The sequence below is a fragment of the Zalophus californianus genome, chromosome X (genome assembly GCF_009762305.2).
Source record: "Zalophus californianus isolate mZalCal1 chromosome X, mZalCal1.pri.v2, whole genome shotgun sequence".
Taxonomy (NCBI): Eukaryota; Metazoa; Chordata; class Mammalia; order Carnivora; family Otariidae; genus Zalophus; species Zalophus californianus.
In genome coordinates, this window is record NC_045612.1 from 83,479,431 (window position 1) to 83,498,993 (window position 19,563).

Consider the following 19,563-nt stretch of genomic DNA (forward strand, 5'->3'; position numbering starts at 1 on the left):
GTTGCCAGAGCCTCCCTTCTCTGGTTCCTGCCCCCTGCCGCCTGGCTCTACTTCTCCTCTGGTGCCGACTGGCTCCTTGTTTCTAGCCTCTTCATTCCTACCTGCTTGCTTCTCTGCCTTTCCTTCCACATCCTCTTTCCTTCCTCCCCCACTTCCTCCCTTGCTCCCGTCCTCTTTGCCTTCCTTGACCTCCATATAGCCAGAATAGGGGTAGTCTTCCACCCACTCCTTTTCTCCCTCTAAAAGAACCCTGAACTGGTCCTATAATGGCTATAATGGCTTCTCTAAGCCTGCAGATGACTTCTGGCTTTCTAGCTTGTCTGCTGGGTGGATGTGTAAACCTTGAGATAATGCTTCCAAAGCTGTGAAGGGACGGTGGATATAAGTGAAACTGATACTGTGTACTGATCATAACACTTAATGATTCTGTAAAAATTAATAAAAGGAAACCCCATTTAGAATGGATTTCGGGGGGCGCTTGGGTGGCTCAGGCGTTGGGCGTCTGCCTTCGGCTCGGGTCGTGATCCCGGGGTCCTGGTATCAAGCCCCACTTGGGCTCCCTGCTCAGCGGGAGGCCTGCTTCCCCCTTTCCTGCTCCCACTGCCTGTGTTCCTGCTCTCGCTGTGTGTGTGTCTCTCTCTCTGTCAATTAAATAAAAAAAAAAAAAAAAAAAAAAGAATGGATTTCGGAGGCTGGCAGGGGGAACTCTCACCCTAGCACTAGTTATCAATTGCAGAACCAAAAGGAGGAAACACACTTTGCAAGTCCATACTACTTTACTGACCCAGTGGAAGGAAGGAAAATTGCTTCCTACTCTGCCAACAGCCCAGCCAGTGAGAGACAGTGACAACTCAGCCAATGAGAAGCCACTATACTTCTAACTCTCAGTTTACTCCAATAGACTTTTAATTTATAACAGCTCTTCCCAACATTCACCCCACCCCCTTCTTTTCCTCTACAAGAGTTTCAGTCCTTTGTTTTCCAGACTTGCCTATGGTTTTGTCTTAGCTTGTAATTCTCAGCTATTCCTTAAGAAATCCATTTTTTTGTTGGTAAAATAACTGAGAGTTTTATTTGTTTAAAGATTTTATTTATTCTTATTTTAGAGAGAGAGCACCAGCAGCGGGGGGAGAGGGATAAGCAGACTCTGCACAGAGTGCTGAGCTGACCCGGGTCTCTATCTTGAGATCACTACTGGAGCTGAAACCAAGAGTTGTGGGCTCAGCCGACTGAGACACCCAGGCACCCCCTGAGAGTTTTATTTTTAAGTTTAACATTACTTGGTGGCCCCAAAGGGTATCCAGAGAAGACACACCCTCCCTGCCACAACTCCAAGGCTGGTGAACAAATAGGTATCTATACGCACAGAGCCCATTGGGCTCACTGCTTTCTTGCAGACCTGAGGTTTTGAAAGTAAGTTTTCTCCTGGTTTGCTAGCTGGATGCTTTGTGTCTGAGCTCTCCAGAATTTATTCAGGATCTATTTAAGGCCTTGTTTGTTTGTTGTTGTTTTTAACTCTCTGGCAGTACTCATTTGTCCTGGTGGAACTGTGCTGACCTTTAGTCTCAATACTGTTTGGAACCAGACTGTTCCTGTTGGAACTGGTGCCAGTTTGAAATGTGTAGGACTTTGGACAAACTCTATTTTGGGATGGGACTGTTCTGGTTGGAACTGTTTTTTTTTTTTTTTTTTTGGAACTGTGCTGGCCTTTGGTCCAATTCCTCTGGAACTGGGCCTTTCCTACTGGAATTGTGCTGACCTTTGGCCTGATCCTTCTGGAACCAGGCTGTACCTCTCAAAAGTGTACTGTTGAGGAATTGTCTCTTTGCTCTAGAGAAAAACCTCTAAGAAATGGGATTCCAGTTATCAAAATGCTTTGAGAGCACTCCTCCCTACTGAGACTCTGGCTGGTTTTATGTTTAAAAACTATGGTTCCTCCACATGCACGTTCATAAGTCAGTGGACTGACTTAACTAAAGAAATTTAAAACTTTAATGAACATTATCTTGAGCTTTTGATCTCCCCAAACTTGCTTCCTCAATTAAATCAGAAAGCTGCAGTTCCTAAAAAGAAATAAATTTCTTTAAAGGGCAAAAAGGAGGAAAAGAAGAAGCGGAATGCCTATTTTAAGTGGTACCTGAGGCTTCCAGATGTTTTCAGGATTCTAAGTTTGTCTCTGCAAAGGACTATTTCTAAATTAACTGAGGAAAACCATTGAAAGAAGCCAAAATGGCTTCCAAGGTCTCTTTTTCCCTTCCCCCATTTTCTTTGATACCTGCAGATACATGGTGGCCACCTCATGCTCAGGCCCTGCATCTGGCTCCATTTTCCTCTATTCTGTCTGCTGAACTTTCCTTTTCCTCTGAATCTTTCCCCTCTTGCTCCTCTCTTGAACCTATTGAAACTTACCTTTTCAAAGTTAAGTCTTCTGAGGATCTAAATAAACCTCCAGTTATGTTGCCTGGATTAAGTCCAAATTGTGAGCCATAAAGAATTTCCTAAAGTGACTGAGGACATGCATAAGTTTGCCAAAGAATTTAACATAGCTATTCAAACTTATCAGCCTGGTTTGTCAGGTTTCTTTCTTTTTTTTTTTTAAAAGATTTTTTATTTATTTATTTGAGAGAGAATGAGAGATAGAGAGCACGAGAGGGAAGAGGGTCAGAGGGAGAAGCAGACTCCCCGCTGAGCAGGGAGCCCAATGTGGGACTCGATCCCGGGACTCCAGGATCATGACCTGAGCCGAAGGCAGTTGCCCAACCAACTGAGCCACCCAGGCGCCCTGGTTTGTCAGGTTTCTATCAATAGTCCACATGTTTGTTGGTGAGGACCAAGCCAAACTTTGGATGAAACTAGCCACAATGGGTCATCCCGAAGGGGATTTAGAGAAACAAACCATTAAATTTTGTCAAGATGCTAGAACACTTGCTGGAAATCTCCACTGAGCAATTACAGTAACTTTTCCCAAGTACACTAATTGGAACAAAATTCAGCCTTGTATACAAAAGCTTGAAACTGTTCATGACTATTACAATGAATTCCAAATTGTCTTTTAAGAATATTCTGGTCTGGGTGCCTGGGTGGCTCAGATGGTTAAGCGTCTGCCTTCGGCTCGGGTCATGATCCCAGAGTCCTGGGATCGAGTCCCGCATCGGGCTCCTTGCTCCTCGGGAGCCTGCTTCTCCCTCTGCCTCTCTCTCTCTCTCTCTCTCTCTGTCTCTCATGAATAAATAAAAATCCTTAAAAAAAAAAAAAAAAGAATATTCTGGTCTGGGCACCTGAGAGGCTTGTTAGTTAAATGTCTGCCTTTGGCTCAGATCATAATCCCAGGGGCCTGGGATCAAGTTCTGAGTCCAGCTCTCTGCTCTGCAGGCAGTCTGCTTCTCCCTCTGCCCCTTCTCCCACTCGTTCTCTCTCTCACTCTCTCTCAAATAAATAAAATCTTTTTTTAAAATTTATTTTACTTATTTTATTTTTTTAAAGATTTTATTTATTTATTTGACAGAGAGGGACACAGCGAGAGAGGGAACACAAGCAGGGGAACTGGGAGAGGGAGAAGCAGGCTTCCCACGGAGCAGGGAGCCCGATGCGGGGCTCAATCCTAGGACCCTGGGACCATGAACTGAGCCCAAGGCAGATGCTTAACGCCTGAGCCACTCAGGTGCCCCAAAATCTTTTTTTTTTTTTTAAGAATATTCTGGTCTTCCTTTATATGTTGAATCCACTGGGTGGCATTTAACTCTAAGTTTATTAACAGGCTGAACTGGGCTCTTTCTCTTTTAGTTAAAAGGACCAGGACAGAATGGGAAACTGTGTACTCCAGATTTAGTTAATATGGCAAACCAACTTGCTTGCATCCTAGGTGAGTCACCTAAAAGAAAGACTGCTACGATTCTCAATTTTCAGCTCTGGCAAATGAAGATCCCTAAACAAAACCAAAAACTTTCGAGTTTCTGTTATTATTGCAAAGAGCCAGACATTCAAGATAATGTTCTTATTAAAAAGAAAGATTGTTACAGGCGCCTGGGTGGCTCAGTCGTTAAGCGTCTGCCTTCGGCTCAGGTCGTGATCCCAGGGTCCTGGGATGGAGCCCCGCATTGGGCTCCCTGCTCAGCGGGGAGCCTGCTTCTCCCTCTCCCACTCCCCCTGCTTCTGTTCCCTCTCTCACTATGTCTCTCTCTGTCGAATAAATAAATAAAATCTTTTTTTAAAAAAAGAAAGATTGTTACAACTTTAAGTGCTCCAGGCACCTTCTGTCCTCCACCTTCTGTCAGTCTTTCCAATGTCTTCCTAATTCCCAGTGACTGGGGCTCTGAGGAACTACAAGGCTCATCTCAATCTCCACTCTTAATTGGCCTAGAGAAACCATTCTCCAGATTGGGACTGAATCTTTGTCCTTATTGACACCAGAGCTATAGCCTTGTTGCTCAATCCCACTGCTATAAATGCAGCCCCTGCCTTGGAGTCCTAAAACAGTTCAAATAGTGGAGATCTCTAATAAACTTCAACAGGTTCCTGTCTCTGAACCTAATCCCTTTTGTCTAGGTCCTTTAAGAGCTACTTAATCCTTTTTTTCCTTCTTTACTCTGCCCCTATTCATTTATTGGGGTGATATTTCTTAGAATAGTATCATGCCAGCATTTCTCCCAATTGGGGGGAAATAATTCTAGAATTTGACAGTAGTAATCAAAATAGCCAATTTGGGGAATTAAATGATTGTTTGACATCTTTTATTTGTTCTGTCTCTGTTGCCACTATAGGTGAGCCCAGGGACACTGATCATTTGTTCCTATTGGATCAGCTACCATCCTCTTTATGGGCAAAAGTCTCAACTGATCTTGGCGGAATCCACACTGCACCTCCCATCAAGATTCAAATAGATCCCTCAAAACCTCTTTCCATCATTAATACCCTATAAATAAAGAAGCCCTTCAGGGCATCAAGCCCATAATAGAAGATTACAAGGCTCAGGGCCTCATTATCCCCTGCACTAGTTCCTGTAACACTCCTATTTTACCTGTGAGAAAACCCAATGGCCAAGGTTGGAGGTTTATTCAGTACCTCTGAACAATAAATAATACTGTTATCCCTCAGCACCCTGTTGTTCCTAACCCCTATGTGCTGTTAACATCCATTCCCACTGAAAGCAAATTTTTTGCTGTAACTGATCTATCATTGCATTTTTAGTATTCCAGATGATAAGGATAGCCAATATCTTTTTGCCTTCACTCGGGAGGAATGGCAATACACCTTGATAGGTGTACACCTGTCCCAGGGTTTTACAGAGAGTCCTTACTTTTCACAAACTTTAAAAGCCCATTTGGATGATATAAAGTTTTCTGCAGGCTCTACCTTGTTATAATACATAGATGATTTGCCTCTCTGCTCCCTTACTCAAACCTCTACACAGGGGACAGCATCTACCTGTTAACACTTTTGGCCTTGGACCCCGCCAGAGCCACCTCTGCCAGCAACATGTCTGGCAATTCAGGTCTGTGGGGCCAGCCAGTCTGTGGGGCCAGCCAGTCTGTGTCTGCTCATCTTGAGTCTATGCATCATCTAAAAAGGACTCATTTCACACAACTTCCCTGAGGGTTAATGAGCTTTCATTCTAGTCCATTCCCGAGGGTCAATCTAAATATGTGGGGGAGCCAAGGACCCAACTTGATGAAAGCATCTCACACCTCCAACATTACTGTGAGCCATATACAAGTTGGTGTCAGGAAATGCACTCACAAACTAAGCCCAAGATGCTGAGCTTGGTTCAATAGGGGTTAGGTAGCTATGAATATCTCCAAAATGTACCTCCTGGATTTTTTCCCAAGACTTGGTGTTATTGGTTTTGCTGGCATTGTTGGACTTCTTTTGGCTAGAGGTTCAAAAATAAGGAAGCTGGTGTATCCACCTGGGTTCATGGGAGTAGCTGCCTCTGTTTATTATCCACAACAAGCCATCGTATTTGTCCAGGTCAGTAGGGAGAAATTATATGCCTGGGGTTTACGAGGATACATAGTCGTAGATTTGTGGAAGAAGAACTTTCAAAAGCCAGGAAGTGTGAAGAATTCACCTGGAAATTAGTAGAATGCTCCATGCTCTGCTCATTTTTTTTTCACGGGGCCTAATGCGGGGCTTGAACTCATGACCCTGAGATCAAGACCTGAGCTGAGATCAAGACTTGGATGCCCATGGGACACCTGGGTGGCTCAGTTGGTTAAGTGTCTGCCTTCAGCTCAGGTCATGATCCCGGGGTCCTGGGATCGAGTCCCGTATCAGGCTCCTTGCTCAGTGGGAAGTCTGCTTCTCCCTCTGCCTGCCGCATCCCCTGCTTGTGCTCTCTCTCTCTCTCTCTAATAAATAAATAAAAATCTTAAAAAAAAGAAAAAGAGTCAGACGCCTGACCACTTGAGTCGTCCAGGCATCCCTGCTGTGCCCATTTTAGTCAGTTACAGGTAAATATTGGAAACTCCATGCAGTAAACCAATATTTCTACAGAAAAATGGCAGAGAAGTCAGTACTGAATGTAGTAAATTGGCTTTCTTCTTCACGAAAAACTATACTAGGCTTCTTTGTTATCTTGGGTAATGCCATACTACAAGTGGACTATTCGAAAATCCTTTCACCTAGAGATAATGTCCAGCCTTAGAATCCCTCCTTCTCATGTTGCTATTTATGTACATAATTAAAATTCCAAGGTTAAAAAAAAAACCAACTTTTGGCCTTAAAGGGACATAAAGTCTCCAAAGAAAAATTAGTTTGTTCAAGCTCAGGTTAGATAGGCATCTGATCTCAGAGTAAGGGCTACAACTGGACCCAGGTGAAACCCCTCATGACTGCTTGACATTGACAGATTACCTTTTGACTCTCCGTGACACTACAGGAAACTCATGACTAATGCAGATTTTTCATGGTTTACTGATGGTTCTTACTTAAAGGATAAAAATGGTAAATATTGTGCTAGGTATGCTACTGCATATTTCCTTTTCAAAGTCATTGAAATAGCACCTTTACATTTTGGTTACTTCAGCCCAATAGGCTGAATTATACTCTCACAAGAGTTTTTACCTTAGCCAAAGGTAAAACTGCAAACATTTATACTGATAGTTGGTATGTCTTTGGGGTAGCTTGTGACTTTGGAATGTTATGTAAACAATGAGACTGCCTTACCTCCAATAGGGATGAACTTAAAAATGGCTTCTATGCCCCAAATTTATTAGATTGCCATACTTTTGCAGGTGGCTCTAGCTGTTGTTAAGGTTCCTGGGCATTCCAGACTTGACTTTCTGGAAGCCAAAGTAAACCACCTCACTGACATTTCCTCCAAAATTGCTACTCTCAAGGAAACCAGTAGCCAAACCTCTGGTCTAAGGGGATATTCTGCCATATGATTTTGGAAAAATTGACCGAGAGACACCCAAGAATTTGCCGCAGAAAGGAAAAAACATTAGAAATCTAGTAATTGTTGGCTTGATAAAAAAGAGAGAACTCTGGTTTGTGCCAAACAACAATCCAGCCCTACCAGAAATTCTAAAATTTCCACTGTATATGCATCAAACCATTGGTCTTTTGAGGAAACGATGGCATTCATGAACCAGTATTGGTGGGAAAAGTTTAATAAGTCTGAAGAAAGTGCCTCTTTCATCTGTCCCACCTGTCCAAAGTATAATTCAGGGAAAGTTGAGTCCCTCCCCTCAACTCCACGCGCAAGGTCGTATCCCGGAAGTGAAGGGGCCATGTTGGTGGGTGACCCCGGGAGAGGTACCTGGCGAAAGGCAAATCCCGAGGAGTTGTAGCGTCCAGTCCGTGGCTTGACGCCCAGCCCCTGCCTGTCCCCCATACCTCAGCAGAGCTGAGAGGCAGTGCTCAGTCTCTACTGGGCCCTGCTGCGCCAGGGTCTAGAGATTCGCTACACTGATGGAGACTTCTATCTTGCCTCCATCTCCCGTGAGCGAGAGCAGGCTCTGGTGAGCGCAAAGGCAAGAAGGATGACAATGGCATTGGCACAGCCATTGATTTTGTGCTCTCCAAGTGACTGGCTGGTGCTGGGGGTGGGTGGAGCAGCCATGTTGGCAGTTAAGCAGATGTACAATAGGGCAATCAGTACCCCTAAGCCCCACCCGCCTAAGCCATTGGGGGTAGGGGAAGGAGCTGGGAAGAATGGAACTGGATGGGCTTCCCCCCCGCCCCGCCCCGTTGCTGAATAAGGACAGGAAGACAGGCCGTACCTGCAGACCCTTCCCACAGACTCCTCGGCCTTTGACATGGATACATTCTTCCTGCCCTGGCCCAAGCCATTGGCCAGGAAGGGCCAGGTAGACTTGAAGAAGTCACGACTCTGCATGTCCCTGGAGGAGAAGCTTCTTAATGTGATCCGACCAGCACCACCCCCAGAAGCCCTGACTTTGGAAGTGCAGTATGAGCATGACAAGGATCTTGTCATTGACTTCCTGCTATCAGGGACTCTTGGCGACACCGTCTTGGTAGCCAGACCACACCAGCTGGCACAGTATGGCAACCTATGGTGGCTGAGCCAGGGTCCTGCAGAGACGGCACACCTACGGGCTTTGGACCAGGATGATTTAGGCTGCCAGTGTCTGTGCCTCAAGATCCTCAAGGCCATATGCAAGTCCACTCCAGCTCTGGGCCACCTCACTGCCCGCCAGCTCACCAACGTCATCCTCCCCTTGGCCCAGGAGGAGGCTGACTGGTCTCCAGATATGCTGGCCAACCGATTCTTATAGGCACTGAGGGGACTCATCAGCTACTTGGAGGCCGGAGTCCTGCCCAGTGCCCTAAATCCCAAGGTGAACTTATTTGCAGAGCTCACTCCTGAAGGTATAGATGAACTGGGATATACTCTCTATTGCTCATTATCTGAGCCAGAGGTGCTGCTGCAGACAGGGCAGGTGAAGGTGGTCAGACCCTGGCTTCTCTGTTAGAAACATGTGGTTGCATAGTTGGTGCCTCACAGGGTCTCTAGGTGCCTCCTATCTTGCTGGTCATTGCCCCAGTCATTTCATGCTGATCAGAATGCCATCTCCTTGTCTCCTATTTTCTCACCCAACCTTCTATTTTTGTTACCAAACACTGTGCTCCTACTCCTCCCCTCCCTCTTGCTCCAGGCTAATATTTCTGGAATGAATAGAGAAGGTGGAACACTGGCCTGAGCTGGTGTTTTCCATGGTGGTCCAGGTTTTCTGTTCCTGTCTGCCCTGCCCTTTGGCCTGTTTCTTTCCAGTGTCTTCTCTGTCTTTTCCCCTTGTTCACGCCTTCTGTTTTGCTCTTTCCCCTGGAGTGTATCTGCCTAGTCAAGATGTTGCCTTTTTGTTGAATGTCACCGAAGAGTTCTGATTGCACGTTTCCGAACTGAGCTCTGCAGAGTGAGTGCTCAGACAGTATTTAGAGTTTCTGGGGGTAAAGCTAGCCTTTGACTCAGGTTCCTGGAGAAGAAGCCCATTTCCCCTGCTTCCTGACCAGCTCATATTCCTAAGTGCTAAGGTCTCATGGGAACACTGTTATTGACCCACACAGGGGTGAGGCTCAATATAAACTGGATGCCAAGTTGCTTGGAGATTGTGTTCTTTGGTGGTCATCACTGAGACTGCAGTGGGGGAGCTGGTGGTGGTGAAGAGGGCCTAGGGAAGGGTGTGTGTGCTCGATGGCTGAGCCTCACCCTTGGCTGGTCAACATCAGCACTGCTGTGTGAGCAGCCGGGGGGGGGGGGGGGGGGGCGGGGGGAGGCAGGGGAGGAAAGGGGCTGTCGGGACAGTACCTGTGCGAGTGCTCTTGTTCAGCCCCTTCCTTGCCTTATTGCCAACTAGGACGAGGCCTTCAAGGACACAGCTTTGTGGTAGAGTTTGAAGGGAGGTTGAGAAGTGGCAAACACCGGCTGAAAAATCCAGTCACTGGTTAAGGCTTGGCAACCACGTTTCTTCCCCACGAGGCCCTGCTTTCCAGGACGTTGCCTGAGCGCAGGAACAGGCCCACAGCCAGCCCTTCATTCTCCAGTGTCTGCCATAGGAACGTGAGGGGGCATTTGCTGAACTCTCCAAGCCCCGCCAGAGTCCAGAGGGCAAGCAGCCTGGCGCTGACCTCTTTCCCGTCCTGTCTCACCTCGAAGCTGGGGAGACTGGTGCTACCCAGGAAGAGCATCCAGGGGTAAGACACATAGGAGAGGGAGGCTTGGTCTTCCTATGCTCCTTCTGGTTTCCGGCTGCTAAAACCCCGCTGCGTATTGCAACGTCAAAAGTAGCCTGAGGGTGGGGAGGAGGGTCTCATACACTTCATTTCCCCTGCTGGGTTAGTATAGTAGTTTCCATATGTAAGGTCCATCTCCTCCTGTTGAGTCTGCAATGGATAACTAGTGGGGGTGTGTGTGAGAGTTACCCCTACCAGCCTCCCAATTCCATTCTAAATGAAGTTTCCTTTTATTAGTTTTCACATTTCCCCCTTTTGATCAAGATCTTTCTTTGAAAGCACCGCTGATGAATGTTCAGGTTGTTTATATTTAGTGGTTTTGTCCCTCAGTACCAGGAAGCTCCTTTTCTGACTGTCATGTTCTACATTGGAGGGAAAGTGCATAGCATTTGGAAATCACTTAAGGCCACCTTTGAGCCTATGATAATTGTCTTTCTCTGACTGACTTATTTCACTTAGCATAATACCCTCTAGTTCCATCCGCGTCATTGCAATGGTAAGCTTTCTTTTTTTTTTAATATTGTGTGTGTGTGTGTGTGTGTGTGTGTGTGTGTGTGTGTGTATACACACACCACATCTTTATCCATTCATCTGTTGATGGACATCTGGACTCTTTCCATAGTTTGGCTATTGTGGACTTTGCTGCTTAAACGTTGGGGTGCAAGTGCCCCTTTGGATCACCATGTTTGTATCCTTTGGGTAAATACCTAGTAGTGCAATTGCTGGGTCATAGGGTATCTCTATTTTCAACTTTTTGAGGAACCTCCATACTGTTTTCCAGAGTGGCTGCACCAGCTTGCATTCCCACCAGCAGTGTAAGAGGGGAGGGTTCCCCTTTCTCCACATCCTTGACAACATTTGTTGTTTCCTGACTTGTTAATTTTAGCCATTCTGACTAGTGTGAGGTGGTATCTCATTGTGGTTTTGATTTGTATTTCCCTGATGCCGAGTGATGTGGAGCATTTTTTCATGTGTCTGTTGGCCATTTGTATGTCTTCTAAAAGTAACCTTATCTTAACAGCAGCTAGCCCCTCAAGGTCCTGAAAGCCTTGCTTCCAAATTCCTTAGAGACTTACGCTATCCCTAACCCCCACTAATTAAAAACTATATAATCAGTCACTCCTCACAATCCCAGTGCAGCTCTTTTTGCCCACAGGTCCTGTCCCCATGCTATAATAAAATCGCCTTTTTGCACCAAAAATTTCTCAAGAATTCTTTCTTGGCCATTCACTCACAAACCCAAAAACTTCCAAATTTCATCAGTATCAAGTAGTGCATTGTTGCTGGAAAGTACAGTGTTATACAGACTGAAGTCAGACAGCAGGCAGCAGATTATCGAGAGCACTGAAAACAAGGGGATTTAACACAAGGATGCTAACATAATAAAATTTGAGTTTTATTTTTTAAAATTTTTAAAAGATTATTTATGTATTTATTTGTTTGACACAGAGAGAGAGAGACAGCTAGAGAGGGAATACAAGCAGGGGGAGCAGGAGAGGGAGAAGCAGGCTCCTGGCCGATCAGGGAGCCTGATGCGGGGCTCAATCCCAGAATCCCGGGATCATGACCTGAGCCGAAGGCAGATGCTTAATGACTGAGCCACCAAGGCGCCCCAAGATTTGAGGGTTTTTTTTTTAAGATTTTATTTATTTATTTGACAGAAAGAGACACAGCGAGAGAGAGAACAGAAGCGGGGGAGAGGGAGAGGGAGAAGCAGGCTTCTGGCTGAGCAGGGAGCCTGATGTGGGGCTTGATTCCAGGAACCTGGGATCATGACCTGAGCCGAAGGCAGACGCTTAATGACTGAGCCACACAGGCACCCCCAAAATTTGAGTTTTAGAAAGAGGCTTCTGCTGGCTTCTTGAAGGATCCTTTTAAGTGGGATAATTGTGAGATCTGACCAGTTGCAATAGTACAGACAAGAGATTTGGGGTGGTGATAATTGGAAGCTAGGAAAGAGGAGGTGCCAGATTCAAGAAGTATGCAGGAGTTAAATCAACAGGATCTGGTAATTGATTAGAAAGAATGAAGAGGGCATCAGTCCCAAGATCTAGCTTGTGTGCCTGGAGAGATGATATTACTACCAGCTGAGATAAAGAAGTTTTAAGGGGCAATGATTGAGTTTAGTTTAGGACATGTGTTGTAGATGCCTGAGGGACATCTGGTGTAGGGGGCCAGCATATGATTGGCTACCTCATTCTGAAGTTCAGTGGAGAAGGTGAGCTGAAGGTAGAGATTGCGAAATCCTCAGCAGAGAGGCAGTATCAAAACTAAGAGACAGTTAAGCTCCCCAGATACAGGGGGTGCAGAAGAAAAGGGGGTGCAGGGAGAAGGCCAAAAGGAACAATCAGGGAAGTAGGAAGAACCAGGAGAGTTAGGTGTCATGGAAACCAAGGGGAGGGCGTTTCTAGGAAGAGGAAGTAATCAAACATGGCAAAATGTAGCCAGAAAGTTCTGATTATACCAAGGCTAAACAATGGCTGTTGATTTGGGCAATGGTAATTCATGATGAACTTAGGCTGGAATCACACAAGTTCATTCAGACATTAGTCGCATTTATTCAAATGGTAAACACTCAGCCAGCATGCATCCTTAGCACACTCTCAGATGCTAGCCACATTCTCATGTTCCACACACGCCTTCAGAATTTAAACCATTTATTCAAATTGTGCCCCAACAGGCACACATTTGGATGCCCCCACCCCCATAATTTGGGGTCCCTTATATTTTCCAATGCCACCTCGGAGTCAGCTGGAGCCAGTGCAGCTCTGTTTTTGCAGGGGTAATGGCAGGTACCCATAAGGGTTAAACGGGTTATCTTGTGGTTTTTATCTCCCAGGGGCAAAACCACCTTTGTTTTTCTCTCATCTCCTGGTAGAGGTAATACCCCCTGGGGATTGTGAGGTAATGCTGGATGTTGCTGGTTCTGGTGACATGCTCCTTTGCTCACTTCTCGCCCACATACCCCAAATGTGATGATTATCTGTTGTGTGCAAAAGTTGGGTTTGCTCGATTCCCTATTTTCTAATGATCTTGAGACAGAGTTGTGTACAATAAAGAGAGAGGATGCTCAATGGCACAAATACCCAAGCAAATGGAAGTGGCTGGGACGAAAAGCCCAGTGGGAAGGGCAAGGCCCAAGCAGGACTTCTCTCCTCTGAGACCCAAGGAAAGGATGGATAGTGTGGGTAGAGACATTATTGGAGGTGACAAGAGAGGAAGTGTTCACTTAATGGCCTCCATTTGCTCTAAACACAGGAGTTCTTAACCCTGGGTCCACAGCCCTTTCAGAGACTGTAGGGAGAATTCAAGCAGCCCATGGACTTGGATGGGGGGAAATTGCATCTTTATTTTCACTATCACCAACACAAGGTGTAGTATGTCCTTCTATGGGATGTAATAAACTACAATAGTATTAGCAGTACCTGTGGTTTTGTTACCAGTGGAAATCAGATTTTCATAGCATATCAGAGTTGTTACAGATCTCTTGAAATAACATCACTATTTTGAAATCATGGTAGTCATGAGACCTGTTAATAGAGCTTGGGATTTAATGTATAAATAAAGAAGCACATATATTACTACATTACAGATGTGTTTCTTTTTATTTTGGTAATTATATTTCTCTTGTAATCCTATTTTTATATCCTATCTAATGCATGCATTATTCTGTGAAGGGATTCCTTAGACTTCACCAGACTGCCAGAGGTTTTCACAGCCTAAAAAAGGCTAAGAGAGGGCGCCTGGGTGGCTCAGTCGGTTGAGCGACTGCCTTCGGCTCAGGTCATGATCCTGGAGTCCCGGGATCGAGTCCCGCATCGGGCTCCCTGCTCAGCAGGGAGTCTGCTTCTCCCTCTGACCCTCCCCTCTCTCATGTGCTCTCTCTCTCTCTCATTCTTTCTCTCAAATAAATAAATAAAATCTTAAAAAAAAATAAAAAAGGCTAGGAGACACTGCTCTGAAGAGTAACAATAGCTAACATTTACATAGCTCTTGCCAAAGGCCAGATACTGCTCTGAGTACCCTTTTTTCTTATATAGTCATTCACTCATTTATTCCTAACAACTCTACAAGATAGGTGCTTTGACTATACCCATTTTATGAAAGAGGAGACCGAGGCACAATAGTTAAGTAACTTGCCTAAGGTCATTCAGCTAGTGAATGATGAAATTGAGATTCAAACCCAGGCCTTCTGGCTTCAGAGTCTGTGCTGAAAAGTGAAGAAGTTGAATTAGTAGGATGTCAAGGGACAAATGGTTGGAGGGTGCCAGCAAGAATGGTTAAAGAGAGAAGGGGAATGAGAGAGGGTCTACACTGGTCAGAAGAAAAGTAGGAAGAGACAGCTAGGTGGAAAGAAAATGGAAAGACCCATGGAATAAGAGGATTCAAGGAGATACAAGAAGTGTGGAAGGGAGGAGAGCCAAAATGACTGGGACAACATGTTCAGAGTGAGAGATGGTGGTGTGTAGATGCCAGGGAAGTGAGGGAGTCATTCCAGGGCATGGCAAGGTTAATAATGTCGCCTAGACAGAAGTGGTTAAAATCAAGAGGAGGTGAGGGTCCCTGGAGTTAAGCAGATGAAGGAATCATGAAGCTGGGCCCCCAAATTCTCCCAAGATTGTTTGATTGATTGCCTGATTGATTGATCGATTCATTCATCGGTATTGAGTGTCTAGTACATGCTAGGCAGTGCTTTGGGGATTGGGTAGCCAAGTGGTGAACCAGTAAGACAACACCCTGCCGCTGTGGGGCTTACCTTCTAGCAGGGAGAGAACTACACAACACACACACACACACACACACAAATAAGACTGGGTTAGACAAGGCTCAAAAGCCTTTAGGCACAATTCCATGACCCAAAAGTTCTGAAAAGCATACTTTGGAGCCCAAACCCATTAGGTGACAAAACCTGACCCAAAGTAATGTGAGGCTGCCTATAGTTTTGATTCACACTCAATGTTAATGTTCATACTTTTCACTCTAAAATATTAATGTTTAATTGTAAGTGATGCTCTAGACCTTTCTCAGTAGTTATGTAGTGTAGAGTATATGCAGTATACAGAGTTATGTAATCTAGAGTAGGTCTTCCTTTGTAAAATTGAAAAAAATAGCTGAATTCCAAAACACACCTGGCCCCAAGATTAGAAAAAAAGATTACGGGTCTGTAAGTGCTATGCAGAGAATTCAAATATGCAATATGTTGGCTCACAAATTGGCCCCTGTACATGGAGAGCATGGAGAGACCAAAGATAGAGGCAGACTGCCCCAGATTGGTAGGTGGCAGATTTAACAAGCAAGGGAATTTACATACAAAGCTTCTCTTGGACAGCTGAAAGACGAGTAGATCTCTGCACCCACCAACTGGAATCTTAAAAATTTATATAGAGGCTTTAGCTGGGTTCAGTCATGTGTTCAGTCCAGATGGTCTCAACAACATTTTACTCTCTCAAGGCTGTGTCCCTGAAATGGCTCCGGCCATGGGAACATTGCACAGAGCATACATTCCAAAGACAGGGGAAGGGGTGCAGAGATACCCATTGCCGGCTCCAGCTCTCAGGTCAACCAGTGGTCACCTCCTCGATAAATTCCTCTGACACAATGGAATAATAACTAGGTGTCTACAGCTTGAGTGGTCAGGGAGAGGAGGTAACATTTAAGCTTAGTTCTAAATGATCAAAAAATTAAGAAAAAGGCAGTCATGTGAACATCGGGGAGAGAGAATTCCAAGCAGAAGGAACAGCTAATGCAAAGATGAACACAAAGAGGCCATGTGGCTGGAACATATTGGGCCCAGCCAGGAGTGCTATAAATTGCTGGGAGGACTGCATGTAGTCAGAAAGATTGTGAATCTTATACTGAATCCTTTGATGAATATGGCATAGTGACCATGAGTGCAGTGGTTATCAACAACTAGGAGGCCCAGAGGGAAGTCTTTCTGGGTGGGAAAGCATGTGGGGAGATACTTCAGATAGAGGAAACATAAAGCTGAATGGGGCTGAAAATGTAGACTAAGATTTATGGCTCGAAGACCTTGGTTTGGGGAAGAAGTCAGGGAGGAAGTCAGATTAGGTAGATTAGGTGGGCTCAAGATTCTAATTGGGATGCTGGCTGAAAGATGTTCTAGGGTGACCAAAGACCTGGGTCTAAAATGACGGTGTCTGGTTGAGGTCCCCTCGGCAATGTGTGGTTTGGGCTTTGGGATTTAAAATAGGTTTGACACAGATAGAGGACAGTAGAAAAGACTGAGCTGATGAAAGATGTTTTTGCTTCTCTGTTTATACCTCTCTGGGCTTGTGCTTCTTAAGAATGTCTGTCTCAGAATGTCTGTCTCCTAGCTTCTCTGTCTCTTAGTGGCTCTCCACATCCATATCTCTGTGATCCTGTCTGGCATCTCTGTTCCTCTCAATCTCTTCCTTAACATATTTCTCTTTGATGGCTCTCAGAATCTCCATCTTTGGATATCTATGTCTATGTCTCAGAATCTTGTTCTCTGTCCCTTCCTTTGTCTGTGTCTGTACTATAATTATCTTTTCCCCCAACTGAACTGTGTTCTTCTGGAAGGCATGAACCTTTTCTTATTCCTCTTGGTATCCCCAATGACCCGCACACAGCCTGGAATATAGGGGTCTCTCACATGTTTATGCTTGAATGAAGGCTTTTTCTGAGGAGTAAGGAAAACTCTCAAATCTCCTGTCCGCCTACTGCCCGCGGAGCTGGCCGCCTGCCCAAAGATCAGCTAGAGAGTCTGGCAGTGAGCGTGGCTGGTATTGCGCTGCCGCAATCGGGTTCTCTCTCCAGGTGAAGTAACTCCAGAGGCACCTTGCGCAGGGCTCGCCCTCTCGGCCCGGGACGCGCGCAGCCGACGCCACGCCCCGAAATCATGCTCAGCGGCCCCCTCCCCCCACACGCCTCCGCCTCGGCCAATCAGCGCCCGCCCGACCGTCTTGCCCGCGGAGAGTTCGGAGCAAGATGGCTGCGGCGTGCCGGGGCGTGAAGGTAGGGGGTTCGTCGCTCCTCCCGGCTGCTCCGCCGCGCCAACTGGGACCGCGCGGCCGTGGACCTAGGGGGAAGAGATCGGTGCTGGGAGAAAGGGTCACACTTGTCTAAGCCTGGTAGTGCGGCGGTTGGGCTTGGGAGGTGAAGGTCAACTCTCCGCGGCATATGTGTGTGTGTGTGTGTGGGGGGTGACTGGATGGGCTGTTGGGGCATGAGACACCGGAGGTCCCATCCTGAAGGAGAGGAAACACACCGCCGTCGCAGAAGCCTGGAGAACAGGCAGATGAAAGGGTGGGGGTGGCCTGCGCAGTCTACCGTTGACCGTTCCTTTCTTCACAGGGCCTGGTTGCTCTAATAACCGGAGGAGCCTCTGGTCTAGGTCTGGCCACAGCAGAGCGACTGGTGGGGCAAGGGGCCACTGCTGTGCTTCTGGACCTTCCCGACTCTGATGGGGAGGTCCAAGCCAAGAAGTTAGGGAAGAGCTGCGCCTTTGCCCCAGCTGATGTAAGTTGTGGGCATGAGGTCACCGAAACCGGCCTGGGAACCCGTGGGGTCCCCTTCCCTAAGGGTGCTATCTGTGTGGACAGTGGACCCGTCTCCTTGTCCCTTTTGGCCTGAGCCATCGGTCCAGCACTGTGGGAGCACCTGCAATAAGGAATGTACAAAGCCTGGATCCCCAGCAGTGGGGATCGGAATTGGATATATCAGAATCTCCTGGAGGGGGTATGTATAGTTTGAAAATGCATATTGTGCCCTGCAATGTTATATTTACAAAGTTGAAAAACTTTTCATGAAACAAACTACAGAAAGTAACGCTTGATAAAATCATCTTAGCAGGTAGAGGTACAAAAAAGCTGATATCATATCAGCAGTTCTCGAAACTGCTCTGGTCCACAGAAATCTCCAGAGGTATGTGAATTTATCAAAAGAGAGTATAGATTTGAAAACAGTTTTGAACACTACAGCACCTAACATTTTGACTTTTGCCCCACTCTCGTGTTTTCTTTTGGCCTCCTCCTTGCTTACACAGTTCTGTTGTTACTCAAAGACTGGACCTGCTCTCCCCTTGCCCAGGTTTAGTGGTGAGTGTGTGTCCTGGGAGATGAATACTTTTCTCCACCTCTCCCTTTGAAGGTGACCTCAGAGAAGGACGTGCAAGCAGCCCTGACTCTAGCAAAAGAAAAGTTTGGCCGTGTGGATGTGGCAGTCAACTGTGCAGGCATTGCAGTGGCCATAAAGACGTACAACTTAAAGAAGAATCAGGCCCATTCCTTGGAGGACTTCCAGCGAGTTCTCAATGTAAGGCCTTGGAGGATCCCCAGGGGTGTGAGTAAAAGGTATTTGGCTGTGGGTACCTCCAAAGCTTTTAGGGGACAAAAGGCCCTACACCATGTCTCTGCTGGTCTTTCAGGTGAATCTCCTCGGCACCTTCAATGTGATCCGCCTGGTGGCCGGTGAGATGGGCCAGAATGAGCCAGACCAGGGAGGCCAGCGTGGGGTCATCATCAACACTGCCAGTGTGGCTGCCTTTGAGGGCCAGGTGTGTGGGCGAGGGCAAGGCTTGTGCCTCCTTGGTGACTTGTTAGGGCCCTTCCACATGTGACCTCTGCTCCTTCTCCAGGTTGGACAAGCTGCATACTCTGCTTCCAAGGGGGGCATAGTGGGCATGACCCTGCCCATTGCTCGGGATCTGGCTCCCATGGGCATCCGAGTGATGACCATTGCTCCAGGTAGAGATAGTCCCTCCCTGCCACACCTGGGATTGGGTAGGATTCATGGGCATTTGAGAAGGGAAACTATCTACCAGCTAAGCAGCAATAGCCTTCCATTTCTGGGCATCGGGAAGTACCATAGGTAGAGCTAAGGTGAGGAGGGACCAGGTAAATATGAAAGGAAGGGTGGGCCTCTGATTCTGACTGTCTTGTCTAGGCCTGTTTGGCACCCCGCTGCTCACCAGCCTCCCAGAAAAAGTGCGCCACTTCTTAGCCAGCCAGGTGCCCTTTCCCAGCAGACTGGGTGATCCCGCTGAGTATGCTCATCTGGTACAAGCCATCATCGAGAACCCATTCATCAATGGAGAGGTCATCCGGCTGGATGGGGCCATCCGCATGCAGCCTTGAAGGGAGAGGGCAGAGAAAACACATGCTCTTCTCTCCCTGCTTCCCTTGGAGTACTTTACTGCAGCCTGGGAGGAAGTCCCACAGTCATCTTGTAACTCTGCCCAGCAGTCACACTCTGTGCCTAATAAAGTCTATTTCTCACACGGAGCATATAATGCTGTGTGCTGGGGAAACTGGCATGGGGAAGAAAGGTGGCTGGGTGAAGACTGACAGGGTCAGATGCTCCAAGCCCGGGGGTGGGGTGGGAAAGGCA

General features: G+C 46.6%; 1 protein-coding gene and 2 pseudogenes across 2 annotated transcripts; all 3 read left to right on the forward strand.

The window, feature by feature from the left end:
• The first annotated feature begins 5,475 nt into the window (after positions 1-5,475).
• Positions 5,476-6,078, forward strand: LOC113930397 (annotated as a pseudogene).
• A 2,180-nt stretch (positions 6,079-8,258) lies between these two features.
• On the forward strand, positions 8,259-8,936 carry LOC113930396 (annotated as a pseudogene).
• An 8,154-nt stretch (positions 8,937-17,090) lies between these two features.
• Positions 17,091-19,453, forward strand: HSD17B10 (hydroxysteroid 17-beta dehydrogenase 10). Of its 2 annotated transcripts, none has more exons than XM_027608973.1 (6): positions 17,091-17,190; positions 17,530-17,694; positions 18,325-18,489; positions 18,602-18,730; positions 18,812-18,920; positions 19,120-19,453. In XM_027608973.1, the coding sequence occupies exons 1-6, from the start codon at positions 17,164-17,166 to the stop codon at positions 19,308-19,310; spliced, it is 786 nt and encodes a 261-aa protein (XP_027464774.1). In that variant the 5' UTR covers positions 17,091-17,163; the 3' UTR covers positions 19,311-19,453. The 2 variants fall into 2 exon arrangements, with proteins under 2 accessions (XP_027464774.1, XP_027464775.1); XM_027608974.1 differs by lacking the exon at positions 17,091-17,190 and adding an exon at positions 17,778-17,913 and having other exon boundaries at positions 17,535-17,694.
• The last annotated feature ends 110 nt before the right edge of the window (positions 19,454-19,563 follow it).